This window comes from Schistocerca serialis, chromosome 8 (assembly GCF_023864345.2).
Source record: "Schistocerca serialis cubense isolate TAMUIC-IGC-003099 chromosome 8, iqSchSeri2.2, whole genome shotgun sequence".
NCBI lineage: Eukaryota > Metazoa > Arthropoda > Insecta > Orthoptera > Acrididae > Schistocerca > Schistocerca serialis.
The window spans coordinates 551433849-551456847 of NC_064645.1; the positions used below are offsets into that span (position 1 = coordinate 551433849).

At 39.5% G+C, this 22999-nt stretch overlaps 1 protein-coding gene across 3 annotated transcripts in view; it reads left to right on the forward strand.

Moving 5' to 3' along the window:
- The window catches only part of LOC126416337 (UDP-GalNAc:beta-1,3-N-acetylgalactosaminyltransferase 2-like), a 154614-nt gene that overhangs the window by 125737 nt on the left and 5878 nt on the right, over positions 1-22999 (forward strand). For 2 of the 3 annotated variants that reach the window (XM_050084006.1, XM_050084007.1), the window contains one exon: positions 12116-12373. In XM_050084006.1, the coding sequence (XP_049939963.1) occupies positions 12116-12373 (258 nt within the window). The remainder of the gene's footprint in view (positions 1-12115; positions 12374-22999) is intronic. The other variant, XM_050084008.1, reaches the window with a different exon arrangement.

The window sequence follows — 22999 nt, forward strand, 5'->3', positions numbered from 1 at the left end:
TGAGCGCCCCACAAGCCAAACATCATCATCATCATAATATAGATGATACTGGAGTGCTGGCCTGTACTTACCATCAGCTCACCTGTTGTGATGACAAAGTGCAAAAAACATGAAGGAGTAGCACCAGAGAAAGTAGGTCAAAGATAGTACATCAGTAAGAATTGTGTTCAGTTTCAGTCTACAGATGATGGCTATATAGTGAGAAGTAAAGCTGGATTAAGAGGAAGAAAAAATAAATGAATCGTAGCTTTAAGAACAAAAAGCAAAATAATTAGGATGGGAAGAAAGACAAATAGAGAGGGACAGAAAGCAGAGGTAAAAAGGTAAAATACAATAAAGGAAATAACTGAGTGAATAAATAAATGAATAATAACAAAAAGTGAGAGGGGGCCATTGTATGTCAAGAGCTTAAGTTTAGGACCATGTTGGGATATGACAATAAACTGGAGGGCAAGGTCCCATCTGCATAGCTCAGGGGAGCTAGTAAATGGATGGGAGGATGTAAATATGGTACAGCAGCATTCAGATCCCTTAAGTTGTTCATTAGGGCACAGTTGCATTAGGGCATGATTAGCAACTACGTACCGGGTATTCCCAAAGTGGACAGTTCTGTGTCCATTCATGTGCTCAATGTAAGTTGAGGCCACATGAAGCAGGTTCCCATTCCTGCAGGTCTGAGGTGCTGGTGACATGAAGGTGACTGTAACAATATTGTGAGAAGGAATGTTGCCACACGCCATACAGTGGAGATGCTTAGTCGCACTGGTGTGAGTTGCATTTGTGTGTGTGTGTGTGTGTGTGTGTGTGTGTGTGTGTGTAGCCGTGCGTGCGTGTGTATGTGTAGCCATGCGTGCATGCGTATTTATGTCTGTTGTTGACGAAGGCCAATCGCTGAATGCTTTAATTGTGAAATTCTTTTTGTTGTGCCTATCTGTGACTCAGCGTCTCCACTATATGATGAGTGGCAACTTTCCTTCTCACAGTATTGTTACATTCCACCCAGGGTTTTCCATTGTTTGAAGATGAATCTAAATTACACAAATGAAAGTAACATCATTTATAACAAGACCTGCATTGGGGCTAATCACAGGAATGTGGACCATGAAACCAACCCCATATATCATTATTATCATTTTTACTTCCATTCATTATGATTGATTGACTGATTCATCCACCCACCCACCCTCTCTCATTCACATACCTGCCCACCCGCAATCTTTTGGAGAGGAGACTCATCAGGAACATAAAACGATTCAAAGTATACTTTAATAAAAGAAAAGTAGTGTTAGAAACTACATCAATAATTAACTGTTCTTCAAGTGGTACAAACTGTGTATACTCACACAGAAAAAGTTTAACACAGTGAAATTACTGCCAAAAAGCCTTTTTCATTTATGTTAAGCAGCTGATGTTTATCTTACATTACCTTTTTTAATATCTACATTACCAAATATATATATATACTAATTTTGTAGAAAGTGAGCAGCATATGGATCTAATACACTAACTCCAGTTTATTAGACAGTTCGAGATCTATTACAGACCACTCACAGTGCATTACAAGCTGTCTTAAAGTAAGCAATCCAATTCAGATCAATTCATGCATTTTCAAAGTTTTGTCAATAGCACACAGAGTGTGAAACATAAACACCATTTATCAAACTAATATGTCAGTCGGTGTGTACTTTGTTAATTACATAACTGTTATATGCAGGAATCTGGTGTGGTCTCATCAAAGGAGACTTCTGATAACAAGCACACTGTAAGTATTGGTGCCTTGGGCAGTCAACAGTAATGTTGTACCAGCTTCTCACTTTCCGTAGTGACACTGGGTATTGTCACTACATCCCCTTCCCCAGCAGTGATTGTTTGGCGAGAAAATGGTGGGTAGTGCAAGGCCCAAAGGAATTGCCACGAGGAAGGATTGCAGGTCAATTTCCATGGGCATGTTGTGGAAGGTCAGGGCAGGACAAATCTTGATGTGAATTTTATATGTCACCTCAGGACTGGATGATCCACTGGGATGTAGAAACAGGTGGCTGCTGCCAAGATTCTGGACATGAAGTTGATTTCTGTTGTGTTGCATAAGTATATGGGCGGAGACCATGGTATACATTATGGACCAATCGTGGATGGAGATTGTCCTGTAAATCCAGGTTTGTGCTTGTCAAACTGTGAGTCCCCACAGAAGACACCCACCTGGAAGAGAGAGGCCGTGATGATGACATACACCGGCAGCAGGTGCAACACATACATGTGGGTGTGTTACAGGCAGCCGTGAAGCTCCTCCACCAGGCTGTAGTGCTCAATTGTGGTCTCCCTTTACCTTGCTAGAAAACCACAGAAGGCATTAGGTGTGGTGTTGGACATCATGTTTTCTCAGGTGGTGGCCCCAGCATAATCTTCTGTTTGCTCAGATCCATTGGCCAAGAAGTTCCCAAATGTATCAAGGATGGTTGCATAAAGAAACACTTTCACAGATTGCAGTTTATTCATTTTCCTGTCTGCTCTGAAATAAGAGCATAAGGATGTGGAGAGGATCCTCTGGAATTGCTCGTGTAACCAAAACCTCAACAAGATATGTGACACAGTTTGGAATACTTCATAGTAATTGGTCTATATCTACATTTACATACTCTGCAAGCCACCATACGGTGCGTGGCGGAGGGTACTCTCTACCCCTATCAGTAATTTCGCCTCCTGTTCCACTCGCAAATAGAGCAAGGGAAAAACAACTGTCTGAATGTCTCCATATGAGCCCTAATTTCTTGCATCATATTTTCGTAGTCCTTATACACAATGTATGTTAGTGGCTGTGTAATCATTTGGCAGTCACCTTCAAATGCTAGTTCTTTAAATTTCCTCTGTAGTATTTCTCAAAAAGAACATCACCTTCCCTCTTGGGATTTCCATTTGAGTTCCCGAAGCATCTCCGTAACGTGTGTTGTTTGAAACTATTGGTAACAAATCTAGCAGCCTGCCTTGAATTGCTTCAATATCTCCCGTCAATCTGACCTGTTACAGATCACAAACACTGGAGCAGTACTCAGTAATACGTTGAACCAGCATCCTATATGCAGTTTCCTTTACAAGTGAACCACTCTTTCCTAAAATTCTCCCAGTAAACCAAAGTTGACCATTCACCTTCCCTACCAGATTTTTTGCAACATTACACACAGTTATTTAAATGACTTTACTGTGTCAAGCAGGATATATAGTAATACTGTATCTGAACAGTACAGGCTTGTTCTTCCTACTCACCTGCATTAACTTACATTTTTACATCTTTAGAGCTAGCTGCCATTTATCACACCAGCTATAAATTTTGTCTAAGCCGTTGTGTATCTTCCTACATCACTCAACTTTGACCCCTTACTGTACGCCACAGCATCATCAGAAAACAATCGCAGATTGCTGCCCCTCCTGTCTGCCAGATCATAAATCATTTATGTATGTAGAGAAGGGAACAACAGCAGTCCTATCACACTTCCCTTGGGAAATGCTGGAATGTGGCAGGGCAAAGAGATTTCAAAAGGTAACCAATTGTAAAAGTAGGAGCCATACAGCATATTGAGCAATAGGAAAGCTTGTGATGCTGCATTGAAGGGAATTTGAAAATATGCCTCTGCAAGGTCAGTTGTACCGAATAAAGTACTATGGCCTAATTTGAGAGGAGTTCATCTGGGGTCAGTAGGGATAAGTTTTCACTTCAGTTTGTGCTTTTCTCATTACTTTAAAATTACCTCAAAGTTTCAATGTGCTATTGAGTCTGCATACTGTTAGCAGTGGAGTAGCCCACTGGCTGTGGAGAATAGGCATTAACGAATCTTCATGAGTGAGTCTATCAATTTCTGTCATGAAGGCATCCTTCAGAGCAAGGTTCACTGGGCGAACTTTGAAGGAAAGCTTAAGGCAGCCGTTTGCTTAATAGTGATGTAAGCTTCAAAATCAGTGGCTTCCCTAATCCACATGAGAAGATTTGAGTATGTTTATCACAGAAAGTCTTTAGGGTGACACAAGGTTAATGGGACTGCATGGTATGTAGTTTTTCGTGAACTGTAAATCCGAAAGCATGGTAAGAGTCTGCCCCAAAAATATCGTCCGCATCAGTTACCACAAGAAAGTTTACTGGGTGAGTGATGTAATTGTAAATGAATAAAACTGGAAGTTTTCCTAGCAAAGGCACATGGTTACATCCATGGGCTTAAAGGTTTGCCTCACATGCCTCAATTGTTTATGATGTGATCTGTGCCACAGATTGTTGAGGTCCCCACCAGAGGGGGCATTATGTCCCGCACTACTGGTGTCAGAGAGCTACCACAACATCTTCTTACATCATAAACAACGTCTGGGCTGCATGGGCAATTTCACATGCTTGAGATAGTCACATTAAAGAAAGAGTAAATTTCCTCAGTGTGTGCTTCCTCACCTCTGAGTTGGGTAAGATACACAATAATGTCGCCGACTAGAATGTCTGCATAGTTTTGCCTCCTCAGACATTTAATACTACAATTCCTACTTATTTCCTATAGGTTGGTGGTCCAGTCTTCACAAGACTTGTTTGTGCCCTTTTTCCACTGCCAAAATTCTAACGTAGCTGTGGTAATATGTTTTTTCAAACAGAAATATTCATGTGATGAAGAAAATATTCTAGACAACTCAGGTTCTGCCATATGCATTAGTGGCTCTAGTTTCTGTAGTAAGTGACATAATTCAAGATTTCATGACAAGAACATCACCTTTTATTCCATCATCTTTCAGGCATGCATCCAGAATAGTAATATTTGCTTTTCCAGTATTTTGGCTTATAACCTTACAAGTAATATTACTATCCCAGATTCACACTCGAAAGATTATGGCATATTCTGTCTGCAGGGAAAGCTTCTAGAAGCACACTGTCTTTAGTCTTTCCATGTCAGAAACTTGCCAAACAGTCAAGTGTAACTTCAACTGTCAGTTATCAACACTCACTCTTCGCTTTAATCATTAAATGATGGAAAAGCCATAAACAGTGATGGCACAGTGCATGTTGCTGTTACAGTCACCAATGCTTGCACTGCAAATAACATTGATACCACTAGCTCCTGCTAACTGTGCACATTTTGCATTAGTAATTGTTGTAGTTCCTCCTTGGTGGAAAACCCTGGCTCTTGTAGTGCTTTGAGAATTTTAGGGCAAATTCTAGAAACACTTGGCTCTCCACCATCTCGAACACCCGTTATTTTAATGACGAGGGTGAGAGAGCCTTTTTACTGTGTCACACATATATATATATATATATATGTATGTGTGTGTGTGTGTGTGTGTGTGTGTGTGTGTGTGTGTGTGTGTGTGTGTGTGTGCAGGAGGGACAGCTGTCACGAGAAGCCAGGAGCTGCGTCTGATTAGCGGCCCCGACAAGTGGTTACCAGCAGCACCTTGGAATTTATATCAAAAAGTCAAAGGGTGTTTGTATAATGTTCCATGGTTTGTGGTGTCATAAGGATTGTTACAGAGACAGATGAAGCGTGTATTGTGTAGAGACTCTTACTTCATGTCTTGGCTCTGCATGAGGCAGCACGTACGTAATTGTATGGGTGTTTTGTCGATTATGACATTTATCATGGAACCAGCTGGCTAGCTGGAGCTCATACAGAATAATTGTTTCTTTAGAGATGAGAGTTGAAAATATATTGTTGTTGAACTGAAAAGATGCTACGAGTACATGATTTATTTCAAGATTAGAGATTTGGTTAATATTATTCCCTTTAATGTAATACAGTCATTGGAGGAGAATTAAATGGTGAGAGTGACATAGCTGATGACCCAAAGAAGAGGATCGGCTGTACGTGCAATGTATGAGTCAACTGGAAGAGACATGTGAGTCATGCAACCCAACACAGCACTTTTTCTTGTCATCCAAAAAAGTGTTAGAACGTGGCGACAGAGAGAAAGGACTCGAAGAAAAAGGGAAATTGTAAGTCAAAAACGGGAAGAAGATATTTGAGTTGCCATAGCAACCACACATAACAAAACTGAGAAACTGTTTCGAGTAATTGCGTTGTGTCTACTGAACCAAAGGAAGAAAGTTGCGAATGCAACACAATATAAGATGGGAGAAGGTAACATCAAAAGAATGAAGGGAAGGTCTCAACTTTTCGATTAAGAAGATTTGGGTGTGGGGAGGAAGCAATTCTCACACATGCAGCAACCAGCCACTGACGTCAACACAGTAACCAGCCGAGGCAGTAACCAGCTGCTGACGCTGTAACCCGCCACCATTGCTGACTGCAATGGCTATTGTTCCCTGTTGCTGACTTCGCATCTGCTTGCCAACGCCAATGCCATAACCAATGTTCGACACTGCTGGCACCTGTGCTATTCACCGGTGCCGATTCTACACCTGCTCGCTGACGCAGCATAAAACTCTACGCCGGGTGAGAGAACAACAATAATTATTCTAGTAGAAAATTGAAAAGAAGAAGAAACTGTTCAAAGACTATAGTACTGTAGCTAGTACATTTAGAGGTGATGTTGTGTTAGATGATCACTAGGTCAAAAATCACTCGGGATATGGATACCATTCAAGAAACAGGAGAAACTTCAGAACCAGCCATGGTTATGACAGTGAGTAAGGAGGTGCCAGACCAGTCTGAGGTAATGAATTTACTTAAAGCCCAGGGAGCAGATTCCGCGGCTTTAAGAAATGAAATAAGTGATGAAAATGCCTCTTTGAGAAAAGAACTAAATGCTAAGTTAGATACTCAAAGAGCAGAGTTAAATGCTCAAAATGCTTCTTTAAGACAGGAACTAAGTGATCAAAGTTTTAAGTTAGATTCAGTGAATGCCCAATTGAACACCAAATTAGATGCTCAGAGTGAGGTTTTAAGTAGCCGAAGTGAAATCTTAAACAGTCAAGCAACAAATGTAACCATGTTAAAGACTGAGTTTGACACTCTGAGTAAGAGAGTTGAAAATCTGAAGTTAGATTTAAAGAATGAGCTAACCAGTTCTTTAAATACTCCCATTATTCAACTATTTACTGAATTTAACCAGAGACAGGGTGTGCAATTTCAAGATTTAACTTTAAAAATTTGAATTTGACATTGAAGATAAATGTAATAATATAGAAATGGGCTTGTCGAAAAATTAGGATCATTTCAAAATGTATGCAATGTTACATTCGATGTGGTAAAGCAAACGTTGCATGCCTTAAAAGACAGTGTAGAAAGACAGGATAAGATGATCTCTATTGTCCAATCACAAATTGCAAGCGTCAACACTCAAGTTGATGATGTAGAGAGAAATTTTAAGGAAAAACTAGCCAACTTTGACATGATAAATGTAAGTAGTCTGGCGGAACCTTTTGAGATAATTATAGATCAAGAAATTATCAAGAGTATAATCTCTGGAAATGTTTCAACTGTTGCTTTTTCCAAACTTAATGATAATAGGAATGTTAGAGATGACTCATGGAAAGAATTCGAACATGTCCAGGACAGATTAGAACATAGAGTAACTTTACTTAATGTCATGCTTCCTAGTAAAATGGTAATTGTTTTGTTGTGGGGAGACTTTCACATTTAACGAGAAGTATTGGTCCGTAATCAATCGAGTGAGGTTAATCTCAGATGGGTTCCGAGCGAAGTCACATCTGTTCCCCAGGGTGTTAACATTCTGTGTTAACAGGTGGAGTGACGACCGTCGGTTCCTGAGTTGTTTTCAGTGTTACTTCCACATTAGTTTTCCTACACCAAATTCCCTTCAAATCTTCAACTATTCTGTAATCTATTCACAACCTCTTAAACTATCCTATCATGTTAGTATTTAAGTGACCATATATGACTACAAGATTGTGACTAATTTAAGAGAATCACGAATAAACAGTGATCTCTAAACATGAAATGGAATTAACAGAATAATATTCTGGTAGAAGCTGTAATATGATGGTACTATGTAAACAGAGTGACTTTAAGATGGAATGAACAGAATAGAATATTATAGTTAAAAATAATATAATATGAGGTGACTAATGAAATAACTGTCTTATCGTAGTGTATAATTTTGTATTTTTGTAGGACAGTTATACCTTTTATGAGATGTGATGTCGATGGGAGGGTTTGTATCAATCCTGAAAGGGGTGGGTAATGTAGGTAAAGACATGACTGACACTACACACACACACACACACACACACACACACACACACACACACACACACACACACACACACACACACCTTACCTTTCAGATGACCCTCGCAAACAAGTGTGACTGATTCTTCACCATTTGCCATTCCATAAGTGTTGCTAAGATTTTTCTTTGTGGGCTTCAAAGGTGAAGGTGCGAATGCCCGTTCTGCAGGAGACGTTTAACATCGTACCTCCTCCAGCTTCTCACTCAAGTATCGGCAAAGTAGGGATCCTGGGGAAGGGGGGTGGGAATGGTTTTCCTGTCTTTGGGGCTATCTTCTTTTTCTCCTTCGATCTTAGCAACCATCTCTATTTTTTCCTTTCTTACTGCTCATTTGAGTACCGGTCTATCGTTCCCTCTTTCCATATGCATAGACTTCGTTGTGCAATTTTGTCATATGATGACATGGTTTGAGAGTGTGGCTGTTATTTGAAGACAAATGTTGATGGTGTTGAGACAGCAACCAGCTACAAATTTATTTTCAGTTCCTTTATTCAAAAGCTACCGTGACCGGTTTTGAGTCATTATGATTCATCCTCAGGCAGTTTCCATGCTTTCATTACAACATGTGGTGTGTTTTTTTTTCCGATTAATTGTCCTAAAATATAAATAATACCTAATTATAAGCACACCACACAGATGGTTGCATTACACTCCAAACCGGCATTTCACGTAAGTCACATCCAATGCAAATCTGTAACGCAACCATCTGTGTGGCGTGCTTATTATTATGTATTATTTATATTTTAGGACAATTAATCTGTAAAAAAACACACCACATGTCGTAATGAAAGCATGGAAACCATCTGAGGATGAATCATAATGATTCGAAACCGGTAACAGTACCTTTTGAATAAAGGAACTGAAAATAAATTTGTGGCTGGTTGCTGTCTCAACACCATCAACATGTGTCTGCATATACTTCTACTGCTGATGTCCTTCTCATTCTCTGTGGTTTCCTATAACCTTCGGCTTATTTCACATAAGTTGGCCAAAGAATCAGGCTGCACGAACACACATCGACATACACACAAGATTACACTTAGACACAAATGTGGAAATTACGGGCTAGAAACCTAAAGCGATGTCGGAACCGCCAAGGGATGGAAGGGAAAAAAGATATATGTACATCTGGGTAGAGGCACACATTGTATGGTTGAAATATGACAGTTCTGCATCGTCCCTTTTTTTTCTTTTCTTGCTTCTTATATATTTACACATGTTTAAGAACAGAGACAGTTCTATATCACACAAGGAAGTGAGAGAAATGAAGGAGAGTAGAAACTAAGGAAGAACTAATGAGCATAAGCCAGGTAGGAACTACTGGTGATAATTATTTAGGAATATCAGTCGAATATTTGTTCTGATGATTTGTAGGATAGTGGGACAAGTATAGAATAAAGGAAGGTATGATATAATGAGTTATATATAAATATGAGGTGTGCTGAAAGTGTAGAAGTTAAAAAGTAGTGAAGGACTCTAGGGGATCAAATAAGGTACCCAGAGATAAGAGTGAAGTGTGAAGTAGAATTGAATTTTGCCAGGTAATATTTAGCGGCAGTATACATAAAGATGTATACTAGGGCAACGAACCATGGGGCCTACTCACAAAGGATAAGGGGGGCCACACCCTGCTTTTATTGAATGAAGAAAAGGGCAGATAGGCAGACCGAAGGATACTGTGCGGCCAGGGGCACTAAGAAGGGGATTGACCTGTACCATAGAATACAGGGATAAGAAAGGGGCATACCTACCAAAACAGAAGGAGGTAGTGCATCCATAGGAGCAACCCAGAGGTAAAGTATAGGTACTGTGCCTAAAGGGAAGGACTATTGTGACAGAAGTCACACAATTTTGTAGAGATTATTCTGATAAATTTGGATTCTTTACATCGACAGCGTTATTAAGACTTATGAGTGTCGGAAAGAACATGTTCATTTTTTTTTCTCCAGCGTTTCCTCCAGACTACAAGCTACTGTATGAAATGAGACTGTTAAGTACTAAAGAAAAGATAGTTTAGAGAATTATACTAAATATCGAGGCAATCAAAAGTCTATGCCACCTGGAGTTTTTGATTGGAAATAAAAAATGTTGTCCGCACGATTCCTAGATGTAAAAGTACTAACTCCAATGTTGGGTGAAATGCTCAGATAGTGATTGTTGAAACAAACAAAAACAAGGAAAGGAAAATTTAGGTATTAAGTACACAAGAACTAAAAGAGATATATTGAATATCGATTGAAATATAAATTATTGTTGTGATAGATATTAATGTACATGATGAATATGTGTAAAATATCGTGTATTAGAGCTAAGGGGAGGAATATTTAGTGGCTTCAAGGATTTCAGTGTAAATTCTAGAAACACTTGGCTCCACCATCTCGAACACCCGTTATTTTAATGACGAGGGTGAGAGAACCTTTTTACTGTGCCACACAAATGTGTGCGTGCAGGAGGGACAGCTGTCACGAGAAGCCAGGAGCTGCATTGGACGAGCGACCCCGACAAGTGGTTACCAGCAGCACCTTGGAATTTATATCAAAAAGTCAAAGGGTGTTTGTATAATGTTCCGTGGTTTGTGGTGTCATGAGGATTGTTACAGGGACAGATGAAGCGTGTATTGTATAGAGACTCTTACTTCACGTCTTGGCTCTGCATGAGACAGCACGTATGTAATTGTATGGGTGTTTTGTCGATTCTGACATTTATCTTGGAACCAGGTGGCTTGCTGAAGCTTGTACAGAATAATTGTTACTTTGGGGATGAGAGTTGAAAATATATTGTTGAACTGAAAAGATTCTACGAGTACATGATTTATTTCAAGAATAGATAATTGTTTAATATTATTCCCTCTAACTTGATACAGTCTTCGGAGAAAAATTAAACGGTGAGAGCGACATAGCTGATGACCCAAAGAAGAGGATCGGCTGCATGCACAATGTATGAGTCAACTGGAAGAGACATGTAAGTCATGCAGCCCAGCACAGCACTGTCTCTTGTCATTCAAGAAAGAGTTGACTCTTGCCTCAACACAAAAATATTCAAAGTCTGATTTTCATGTATCACAGACCCTGCCACTTTAGTGCAGTCTACTCACAAACTAACATAGATAACAGAATGTGCCTTAGAGCATTGCTTCTGTTTTAAGTAAGTTTTCCAATTAAAGTCGAGTTTGCGTAATGTCAAATCTCAACCAGCTGCTAGTAATCTGAGAGTAAACACAAATAAACAGGCCAACTGATGCGCACTGCCACCGTGTCTGTACTGCTATCAAATTAAAACTGCCTCAGACTGGCCTTGGGCCAGCTTATGTGCAGGATTTTGACATAGTCTCATCAGAGGGTTCTCCTAGTGACAAGCACCATATGGATAATGGTGCCAAGCAGTTGACAGTAGTGTTGCACCAGCTACTTGGTTTTCATTCTGATATCTGGTGGTGCCTCTATGCCCCCTAGAATAGAAATCTATTCTTCCAGAAGTTAGAGGTGCTGTGATCTATTTTTCTGGTAGATGTCGTGAAACTAATAAAAATTGCTTAGGTTAGTTGTAGTGTACTTACAATATCAGTATTCTTGACCAGTCAGCACAGAGGTTCTCTTCTCTTTTACAGTCAAAATCCTTATTATTCATGTTTATATTTACAGATTCACTAACAAGAATAATGTATGGTTATTCTTTGTACATCCAAAAAACAAGATTTGATGATGCATTTAGAGCTGCACTGAAATTATTATTCATTGCGTTGAAAAATAACAGACTGTGTTTTGATGTAAAGATCTTTTAAAAATTGTTTGTACATCACTGACAACTTATTTTATTGCACAGTCTATGCAGAGATACTTTTGTGTGCTTTTAGAGCTTATTTATTGGAATAAATGACATTAATTTTAAAATACTGGTATTAAAAATAGTCCCCAATCCAATACTTTTTCTCCTGCATTAGGTTAAAGGAACAAAGCTGGGCCACTCAACCACATTTTGTGATGAAAACAGATGATGATGTATTTGTTGACACAAGAATTGTGATGCAAGAATTGACAGAAAAAGCCAGTAAATCCTGGACATGGTGGGGCTCCTTCCGTGAGGGATGGAAACCACAGAGTGCAGGGAAATGGCGTGAACCTGCTCCCCATCCTTGGAAGGTATATCCACCATTTCCTTGTGGTGGTGGTTATGTGCTGAGTTGGGATCTTGTTGAAAGGTACTGTATGTAATAATAATAATAATAATAGATTTCAACTTACTGTAAAGAAGACACATTAAGTTACAGGCAGGCACGATTAAAAGAGATAAGGCATTCACATAAAGCTTTTGGCCACAGCCTTAACCAGCAACAGAGAAACACACACTAGTCATAAACACAGGCAAGCACATTTCTTGCACACATGACCTTCAACTCCATCATCTCAGGCCAGAATGCTCAAATGTTAAATGTTGTATTTTTAATATTTTCACAAAAAGCATGAAAAGGAAAGGCAAAGGAAATTTGGGATTGCAAATAATATTTCCAACAAATGATTGTACTTACAGTGCCCATGAGGACTCTGCAAATAATATTCCAAGAAGGTATTATAATAAAAGCATACAACACTTTGTATTCTGAATGTTTCATTTTGATCTTCGAACAGCCCTCAGCCCCTGCATGTGGGCGATAGTTTCCCAGCGCAGGTAAAATCAATCCATTGGCCACTGGGAACTATGCTAGCTAGATATGGAGCTCATTAACATGCTAGCTCTCAACTAGAAAACTTTGTATGAGTGCAAACCAGGTTTGTGTTACTATAGAAACTTTAAAACATCCATGTAATCATTTAATTGTAAAAAAAAAATGTGACATTTATAACTGGTGCAAAATGCTGAAACAATTACTGCTTCTCCTGATTTTATGATGCAAATCATCAAGTGTACAATATTAAAGGTATCTAATTTTATATATGAAGTTATCATGTGCACATCACAATCCATACCTGGAAGTTTATTTGCAATCGCAAATTTTCCTTGCCGTTTTCTTTTCATGCCTTTTGTCGAAATATTAATAAATACAAGTATTATTTTTGTTTATTTACAGTGTAACATAAAAATTAAAAATAGAAAAAAGTTTCTGTGTATAGACTCAACCCAACAACCCTTACCGAGCGAGGTGGCGTAGTGGTAGCACACTGGACTCGCATTCGGGAGGATGACTGTTCAATCCCGTCTCCAGCCACCCTGATTTAGGTTTTCCGTGATTTCCCTAAATTGTTTCAGGCAAATGCCGGGATGGTTCCTTTGAAAGGGCACGGCCGATTTCCTTCCCAATCCTTCCCTAACCCGAGCTTGCGCTCCGTCTCTAATGACCTCGTTGTCGACGGGACGTTAAACACTAACCTAACCTAACCTAACCAACAACCCTTGGATTACTGTTCTGTACTCTTTCCACTGTGCCAACCACTTCCTGCAAACTACACTAACATAAATGGCCCATGCCTTGCCTGACTTGCACCAAATATACTATTTTTTTCTAAATGCTAGTCTACCTGGAGCTCCCACTTCTGTCACTTTCACTTCTGGTAAACCCTTGTATATGAGGTCTGTTCAAAAAATTCTGGAACATTCATAATTTCGTGCCAATGCTGTGTTGGAGCGAAATGTGATTGGCATCCCTGCTAATGCTTGTATTTAATGTGTAACTTTCGTAAGTTTCATTATTGTATTTCTGTTATTGTTCAGTGCTGTATTGAGTAGAACACTGTGTTCCACAGTCCATGAATTTCGAGACGGCGGAGTCAGAGGAGCAATGCACCTGCATTAAATTTTGCGTGAAACTCAAGAAAAACTGTACAAAGACACATCAAATGAAGCAGGAAGTCTATGGTGATTAGTGCTCAAGCTGTACTTGGTGATAGGAATGGTTCACACACTTTTAAAATGGCCAGATGGAAGTTAATGATGACCCCTGTTCAGGACATCCTTCGACATCTATTGACAACGCTCATGTCAGGAACGTCAACAAAATTGTGCATGCCAATTGATGACTGACTGTCCGAGGGCTTGCCGAAGAATGTAACATTTCAGTTGGAACATGTCATGAAATCCTGACACAGCATCTAGGAATGCATCATGTTGCCACCAAGTTTGCCCCACGGCTCACGAGTCCGGACCAGAAAGACCTTTGCCTCACAATCTGTGAAGAGCTTTTGTGTCGCGTGAATGGAAATGAGATGTTCCTTAAGAGAATCATAACTGCTGATGGTATGTGTATGTTGAGATCAAGGTTCAGTCTTCACAATGGGTCAGAAATGTTTTACAAGGCCCAAAAAAGCTCATCAGGTCAGGTTAAATGTCAACGCCATGCTGTTGGTTTCTTTGAGTTTGAATGATTAGTTCATTATGAATTTGTGCCATAGGGACAAACTGTTAGTCGATGTTACTATTGAGTTGTGTTGCAATGCCTGTGAGAAAATATGAGAAGGAAACGGCGTGAGATGTGGCGAGACAATTCATGGCTCTTTCATAATGATAACACACTCACACATTCATCCCTGTTGGTGCATGACTATTGCACAAGAAAACAAAGTCACTGTGCTGCCTCATCCTTCATACTCTCTGAACCTGGTCCCTGCAGACTTTTTCTAATTTCCAAAGTTGAAAACTGTATTGAAAGGATGAAGATTTGCAACGATGGTTGAGATAAAAGAAAATTCACAAACAGCACTTTGGCTCATCCAGCAAGAGGAGTACCAAGACTGCTTTTGGAAGTGGAAGCGGCATTGGGAACAAGGTTTCAATTGTGGATGGGAGTATTTCAAATGAGACTATGTGCAGTAAGTAAAAGGTAAGAGTAGAAATTTTTTTAAAACAAAGTTCTGGTATTTTTTGAACAGACCTCATTTGGATGAAATCAGTGATGAACAGTAGGTGTGGTCCCATATAAGTAAATTTATTGGTCTTTTCTTGATGGATCATTTTTTGGCCATATGTTTTTAGCTTCTGTTAGGAAGAATTCATTGAATTTAGTTACTTATGATTTTAATTCCATATCATTAGTGTTGCAGAACTGTCATCTAGCAAGTTCCAATACCATATGTGTTATCAAGTTTACTTGTTTCCTGCCAAATGATGCTGCAGATGATCATTCCTTTGTTGTAGAATTTTGTGTGCATAACACATGGTTCTTTCTTTTTGATGACTCACTGATGCAATTCCCAGTGTCTTACTGTTCTGACTATCATCCTCCAAACACAAAGTAAATGACACAAATAGGTGGGAGAACTTAAGAATAACTAGCAATAGTGCTTTTTCTTCCAAAAGAAATTGCTGCTGTGAATGAAGTGTTACTTCTTGTGGCAATACTACATTTCTATAAGTAGTTGTGTTGTGTCATGGTCTTCAGTTCGAAGATTGGTTTGATTCAGCTCTCCGTGCTACTCTTCAGCTCTGAGTAGCTACTGCAGCCCACATCCTTCTGAGTCTGCTTACTGTATTCATCTCTTGGTTTCCCTCTAAGATTTTTAACCCCCACACTCTCCTCCAGTGCTAAATTGGTGATCCCTTGAGGTCTCAGAACGTGTCCTACCAAACAATCCCTTCTTCTAGTCAAGTTGTGCCACAGATTCCTTTTCAATTCTATTCAGTAGCCTCTCATTAGTTATCCGATCTACCCATCTAATCTTCAGCATCTGTAGCACCACATTTCAAAAGTGTCTATTGTCTTCTTGTCTAAACTGTTTATTGTACATGTTTCAGTTCCTTATGTTGCTACATTCCCTATAAATATTTTCAAAAAAGACTTCCTGACACTTAAATCTGTACTTGACATTAACAAATTTCTCTTCTTCATAAATGCTTCTCTTGCCATTGCCAGTCTACATTTTGTGTCCTCTCTACTTCGACCATCATCATTTATTTTGCTGCCCAAATAGCAAAACTCATCTACTGTTTTGAAGTGTCTCATTTCCTAATCAAATTCCCTCAGCATCACCTGATTTAATTTGACTAAATTCCATTATTGTTGTTTTGCTTTTGTTGGTGTTCATCTTATATCCTCCTTTCAAGACACTGTATATTCTATTCAAGTCCTCCTCTATGTAATATGCTGTCTCTGACAGAATCACAATGTCTTTAGAAAACCTCAAAGTTTTTGTTTGTTCTCCATGGACTTTAATTCCTACTCCAAATTTTTCTTTGGTTTCCTATAGTGCTTGTTCAATATACAGCTTAAATAACATTGAGGATAGGCTACAACCATGTCTCACTCCCTTCTCAGCCAGTGGTTCCTTTTCATGCCCCTTAACACTTGCAGCTGAGATCTGGTTTCTGTACAAGTTGTAAATAGTCTTTCACTCCCTGTATTTTACCCTTGCTACTCTCAGAATTTCAAAGAGTATTCCATTCAGTATTGTCAAAAGCGTTCTCTAAGCCTACTGGTGCTATAAACGTAGGTTTGCCTTTCCTCACTTATCTTTTAAGAGATGTTGTATGGTCAGTATTGCCAAACATGTTCCTAAATTTCTGTGGAATCCAAACTGATTTCCCTCAAGATTGGCGTCTATCATTTTTCCCTTGATCTGTAAAGATTTGAGTTAATATTTTGCAACAATGACTTATTAAACAGTTAGTTCGATAATATTCACATCTGTTGGCAGCTGCTTCCTTTGCATTTGGAATTATTATATTCTGTTTGAAGCCTGAAGGTATTTCTTCTGTATTATACATCTTGCTCACCAGATGGAAGAGTTTTCTCGTGGCTAGCTCTCCCAAGACTATCAGTAGTTCTAATAGAATGTTGTCTACTGCCACAGCCTTGTTTCGGTATGGGTCTTTCAGTGTGATATATCGTACCTTCACTCATGTCGCATGTGATTTCAGTGGTCATGTGTCTATATAGTTCTCAGGCCTGCATATAGAGGTAACTTAGGTAAGCTGCCTGGCACTCACTGGCGAGCCATCAAAGAAACAGTATTATTTACACAATCGCAAACGAGTTTCAGCCTATTCTATAACCTATATTACTGTTGTCAAGCCAGTGTGTCCAGTGCTACACACAATGTGTACTTCACACTTCATTATAAAGTGCTATGTTCCATAGTGGAAAATATTATGAAAAGGATACTTGCTAGTCACCATATAGCGGAGATGCCGAGTCACAGGTAAGCACAACAAAAAAACTGCCATAAAGTGAGCTTTCAGCCAACAAGGCCTTCATTAGAAATAAACAACATACATACAAACACTCACACAAACACAACTCACACACATGACCATTCTCTCTGGCTGCTGAGGCCAGACTGCAAGCAGCAGCACATGATGGGAGAAGCAACTGGGTGATGAGGTTAAGGAGGAGGCTGGGCTGGGGAGGGGGCTGATCAAGTGTTGCTTGTGGAAGCATACCAGAGCGAGGTGGTGAGAGTGTGGGCAGCTAGGTGCAGTCAGGAGGTTAGATGGAGGGCTAGGAGGGGGGGGGGGGGGGGGGGTTAGCAGAAGGAGAGAAGTGGAAAGACTGAGGGTGTGTTGGTGAAAAATGTTGTGTTGGGTGATCCAACTGTCTGTTGGCCACAGTTTATTGGTGGCCATTCATGTGGCTGACAACTTGTTGGTTGCCATGGCCATGTAGAGTGCAGCACAGTGGTTGGAACCTAGTGTGTAGGTCACATGACTGTTTTCACAGGTAGCCCTACCATTGATGGATAAGTGATGCTTCTGACTGGACTGGAGCAGGTGGTGCTGGGAGGATGTATGGGACAGGTCTTGCATCTACGTCTGTTGCAGGGATATGAGCCTACCACTGTGGGAAGGGTGGAGTGGATGGTGGGTAGTACATTCCTCATTTCAAGGCATGACAAGAGGTAGTTAAAATCCTGGTGGAGAAAGTGATTCAGTTCCTCATGAGGGGTTGTGACTCAGTACCCCTCAGAACTTGAGCAAGTGAATCACATTCTCTGCCAGGGTTTTGACTACCTCTCGTCATGCCCTGAAATGCGGAATATACTACCCACTGTCTTTCACACCCCTCCCACAATGGTATTCTGCTGCCCACTGAACCTACACAATATTCTTGTCCATCCATACTCACCCCCATCACCCAAACCCTTGCCTCATGGCTCATATCGCTGTAAAAGACCTAGATGCAAGACCTGTCCCATACACCATCCCAACACCATCTACACCAGTCCAGTCCAGTCCAGTCCAGTCACAAGCCACTACCATCTAAGGTAGGGCTACCTGTGAAACCAGTCATGTGACCTACAAGCTAAGCTGCAACCACTGCTGCATTCTATATGGGCATGACAACCAACAAACTATATGTTCTGGTATGATTTTTTTTTTCTAGTAATTTAATTGAAAGCTTTGTTGCTTTGGTAAAAATAAAATTGGTTCTTTTTGTCGTGACAGAATAAATTACTATTAATCACACCAGATTTGTCGGAGAACAGCAGCAACATGTGTAATTGATCCAGCTTTAAGAAATTCTATTACCTTTTAGCGGAAAATTCGTGCGGTACTCTCCGACGTTAGAAAAGTCGTGGTGTTCTGTTCGGAGCAGGAGGCGGCTGTCTTTTCTCATTCGCGATATCGAAAATTACTAAAAAAAATGAACAGAAATTTTTTTTTTCGGAGGAAGATCGCGCGGAGAAAACAGACAGAAGTTACATGAAAGAAACCTAAGGGACCAACTAATTGGATTTGTACGAACATATAAACGGAACTGAAAGAACTTGGAATAAATACTATAACGATGTCGTCACGACAGCCTCCTGTTCCGACAGAACACACGCTGGATCATAAGCTGCATAAATCTTTTAAACAGAAAAGATTATCACAAGTATAATTAATGAAAATAAGGTTGAGAGATTTTCTTTGAAATTAAATAAACTTCAAGGCTTCAAGTATTATATTATGAAACGGAAACTTACATTAACATGGCCACCCATTGTGGCGGTGGAGCGAATTTTCGTGATACACATTCTCGCTTGTTTGTGGCTACATATATTTTTAATCACTTAAACTCTTAAATTTACAATAAAATGATTATATCAGTATGGACCACAATACTTTTGCGTTCGACTCGCAACACATTCACAGAACAGCTAGACAGCGGCGCGGCTCCCTGCAGAAGTAAAAACTGGCAATTGTTATTTTAAAACATAGGTGCATCGTTTTTTTTTTTTTTTTTTTTTTTTTACTGATCGATAGCAGCGTATAACCGTTTATAGCTATCGTGATATTCTGCGCTTTTCAGGAGCGCGGCAAAGATATCTGGTTACAACATTCATTGGTATATGTTAAAAGTTCGCACATACTGACGCGAATACAGAAAAAAAATACTTTTACACGTTAAAAATCGCAGTGATAAAGGCTGTAATGTCACAATGCCTCCCATGTGAGGCATGATGATTCCGGAAGGATCATCAGGACTCACATATAGTTTCAAGACATTACTGTGTTTTATCATCTGTTTACTTTCGTTCTAACATAAAATTGGAATAAGTTTGTCATCTAGTTATTTTATGCTTCCAGTACAGTTATGAAAACAAATAGTCTTTCAGTGTCTTTTGTGCACTTTGGCACTTCTCTCAGTTCATTGTAAGGTGTCCTTGCACTGTTATCTTAATTGCTGTTACTGTGAAACAAAATATGACAAAAAACAATCTTAAGTCTAACACACACAAAGATAAATGAATAATACTCTATATAGGAAACAAAACATGTCAGTAGACAAACATACACAGATACATTGAAATAATTACTTAAACAGTCCTCTAAAATTGTCTGTGACCTGTTTGGTCTCGTAATGTTTTTTTTATCCGTTTCATTAGATTCTTTTAGAATGTCGTTGTTAATCAGGACGTTTCACTTGACACTACACTGTACACTTTTATTTGTCACACGCTCACTTAACCGGAGTCTGCAACGTCTATTCTCGTTCGGTGAGCGGCGTCGTCCGAGAGGTCACGACCCTGGGTAGCGTCTTTTTTGTGTTCGCTCGTGTTGCCTCTCTAGTGTCTCGCATCAAGCGTCATGTCGTTTACATGCAAATAAACAGAAAGAAACCTGTGTTAGGTTCATGCTATAATGTAGACTTACAGGTAAAGGTTTTATAGGATTCTGGACAGGATTGATAACCTTCCCCTCCAGTTAACGTTTCAGTGCTCAGTAATGCCTTGTCTTTATTTAACTATCTATCGCAAAATATCCGACGTGACTGATTAAATGGAAATTAATTTGAAGCTAAGACTTCTCTTTTTACAGAATAAATAAAGTTCATAATTAAGTTTCACTGTGATAGCTTTAGCAATGTCTCTTGCGTAGTTGTGAGACGGAAAACATTCTAAGGTCAATGACACGCCTCCACAGCGCGCGCGTCGGTTGTGTTTCAAATGTTAATTGTTGAGTCCAACTGCAAGCAGCTCCGCGCTGTTGCCGGTTACTAGTCCAGTGTAACACGCGCTCGTGTATGCTCGTATGAAGTTTAACGTGTGTCACTCGCGCTCTGCTAAAATGAGAACACGTGGAAAACACACGTCTAGTGTCCTTTCTCCATCGTCGATCGGCGAATCGAAATCTTGGGTAGAAAATACCACCGTCTGTTTCGAGGATTTCACACGACAGTCCCTGCGACCTGCCATGCTGCTTACACACAGGTCAGTGAGGCCAACGTTTTACATATAGTTTGCAAAATGTTTTGCTGTGATCGCTGTCACTACCTGCACTTGCGTGTACACATGTCACTGCACACGTATTTTGTACACTTTGTCACTCGCATTTTGTTTAGAACGTCTTAGAGTGTCTGCAAATTCACATCTCCCATCTCACATTGTGATTTCACAGTTCAAGTTACTCACAGGTAAATACATTACAAGATTAAACAATGTCCATAAATTACATACATACATACATACATACATTTCTTAAGTTTGCTTATAGTCACAAAATTCTGTTAACCTTTTCAGTCACGCCACGCCGGATTAGCGTATTGAATACCACTACTTGTGCATCAAGGCACGATTATTTCGGTTATTCTCTCTCCCTTTTACAAAGGTAAAAAAATTTTTTTTTAAACAAATCTTTTAAGCAGCTTGTTATTTCGTTTCTCTTCAAAATTTAGTGTCACTGTTTATGTAGAGCACAGATTGAACAAATTCTGTCTCTACTGGTCGACCATACTCATGCATTTCTCTCCGGAAGATTCATGCTTCATAAAGTTACTGGCTGCAAGTACTACTCGCGGAATGTATTATAATCTCTCAACATTGCTACTCGCGATACGCGATTAGAACAAAACTTTCGCTAACGGATCTCTCCCACAAATTTCGTTTCCACTTCAACCGTCTAAAGAGCACTCAGATGAGCCTGTCAAATTCTAATCCTCACTTTTTTTTAATGGGATAGGATGGGGAAGTGGAAGAGGAGAGGATCAAATATGAACATAAATACACTATATACATATACAAAATCTAGCACAACTACACTAGGATATTTTTTTTTTTTTTTTTTTTTTACCTTAGATGCATGACATGCGTCACGTGTGCCTTCAAGTGGCTATTCTTTAATCTAATATCAGATCTTAGTTTTATTATTATAATGTGAGTCATATCTGGTGACAGCTTTCTAGTTTCTCACGCTTCCTTCTGGGCGCTTGTCGGGCTTGGCTGTGAAATAACTAATTACTTTAGTGCACCTTACATGTTTAAAGAAGAAACGTTTACCATCAGGAATACTTCAGGCTTGTCAGTACGACGTATATGTTTCCATGTAGTGGCACTCTCGACTACATGACCTAACAGCTGTTGTAAAACAGAATAAAGGAAATGCTTGTTGCTTAGCTATTAAATCTTTATGAGGCTTACTGTTCGTAGATGATACTTTGAATCTGAGATTGAATCTCCTGAAAACTATCAAATACTACGTGATACTCTCTCTGTTATTTACTGCTTTTGACAGTTCAAACACTTGGCTACACAAATCTGTTTAATTCTAAAGATCGCGCTAACAGAAGGTATAGTTCATGGCGGTGTTACAATAACGCACAGTTTACACGCAATAGGCTGTACTCTGTACACTTAAAGACTAACATTCCATCATGAGGGCTGAAAAAGAAATTGCTTAACCCAACATTTCACATACATATATATTCATTGGAGTTGGAAGGTGGCAATCTGCTACTTCCTTCCGTATCTCCTTTCACCAATAACGGCATTCCTCAATGCCAACAGCCAACTTGGACTGCTTACACCTATGACTAACTTAAAACTAACTGAGAATCTGTCCTCTCAAATGGAATGTGCTTTCTTTTTCGTACGCCATAATAAATCAAATCTTCAATTACCTCCATAGTTTTTTTCGCCAAAGTGTGAGTACTCGTATTGGTGTGTTTGAATACCGAGGTGTTTCACAGGTTAAACCTTAGGCTAATGTTCCTTTGCTCGTTACTTTGCCTCGTTATACTTCTTGAGATCCTGGTGGTGATACAATCCTTTAATTCTGCCAGATGCTGGATCCGCTATTAGATAACATCCTGTATGTAGTTTTCTAATTGCTACAAATGGTCCGTCGTACAATAGCCTCCATTTCCGATTTCTTTTCAACAACTTCGATGGCTTAAAATGTGTCCGTAAAAGCACCTTTTCATTAATATCATATGTAAGAGCCTTAGATACTTTCTTGTCATAAGACTTCTTGCGTAGATTCGCCTGTACAGCTAAGGATACCAATGCTTGCCGAAGTTTTGCATGTAAATCTAATTCTGGTTCTACAATTTTAGGTATGGGATCTAACCATTCATTTCTTTCCCGATGACTCGTCATTAATTCCGCAGGTGTAAATCCAGTTGAGAAGTGTGGAAGATTGT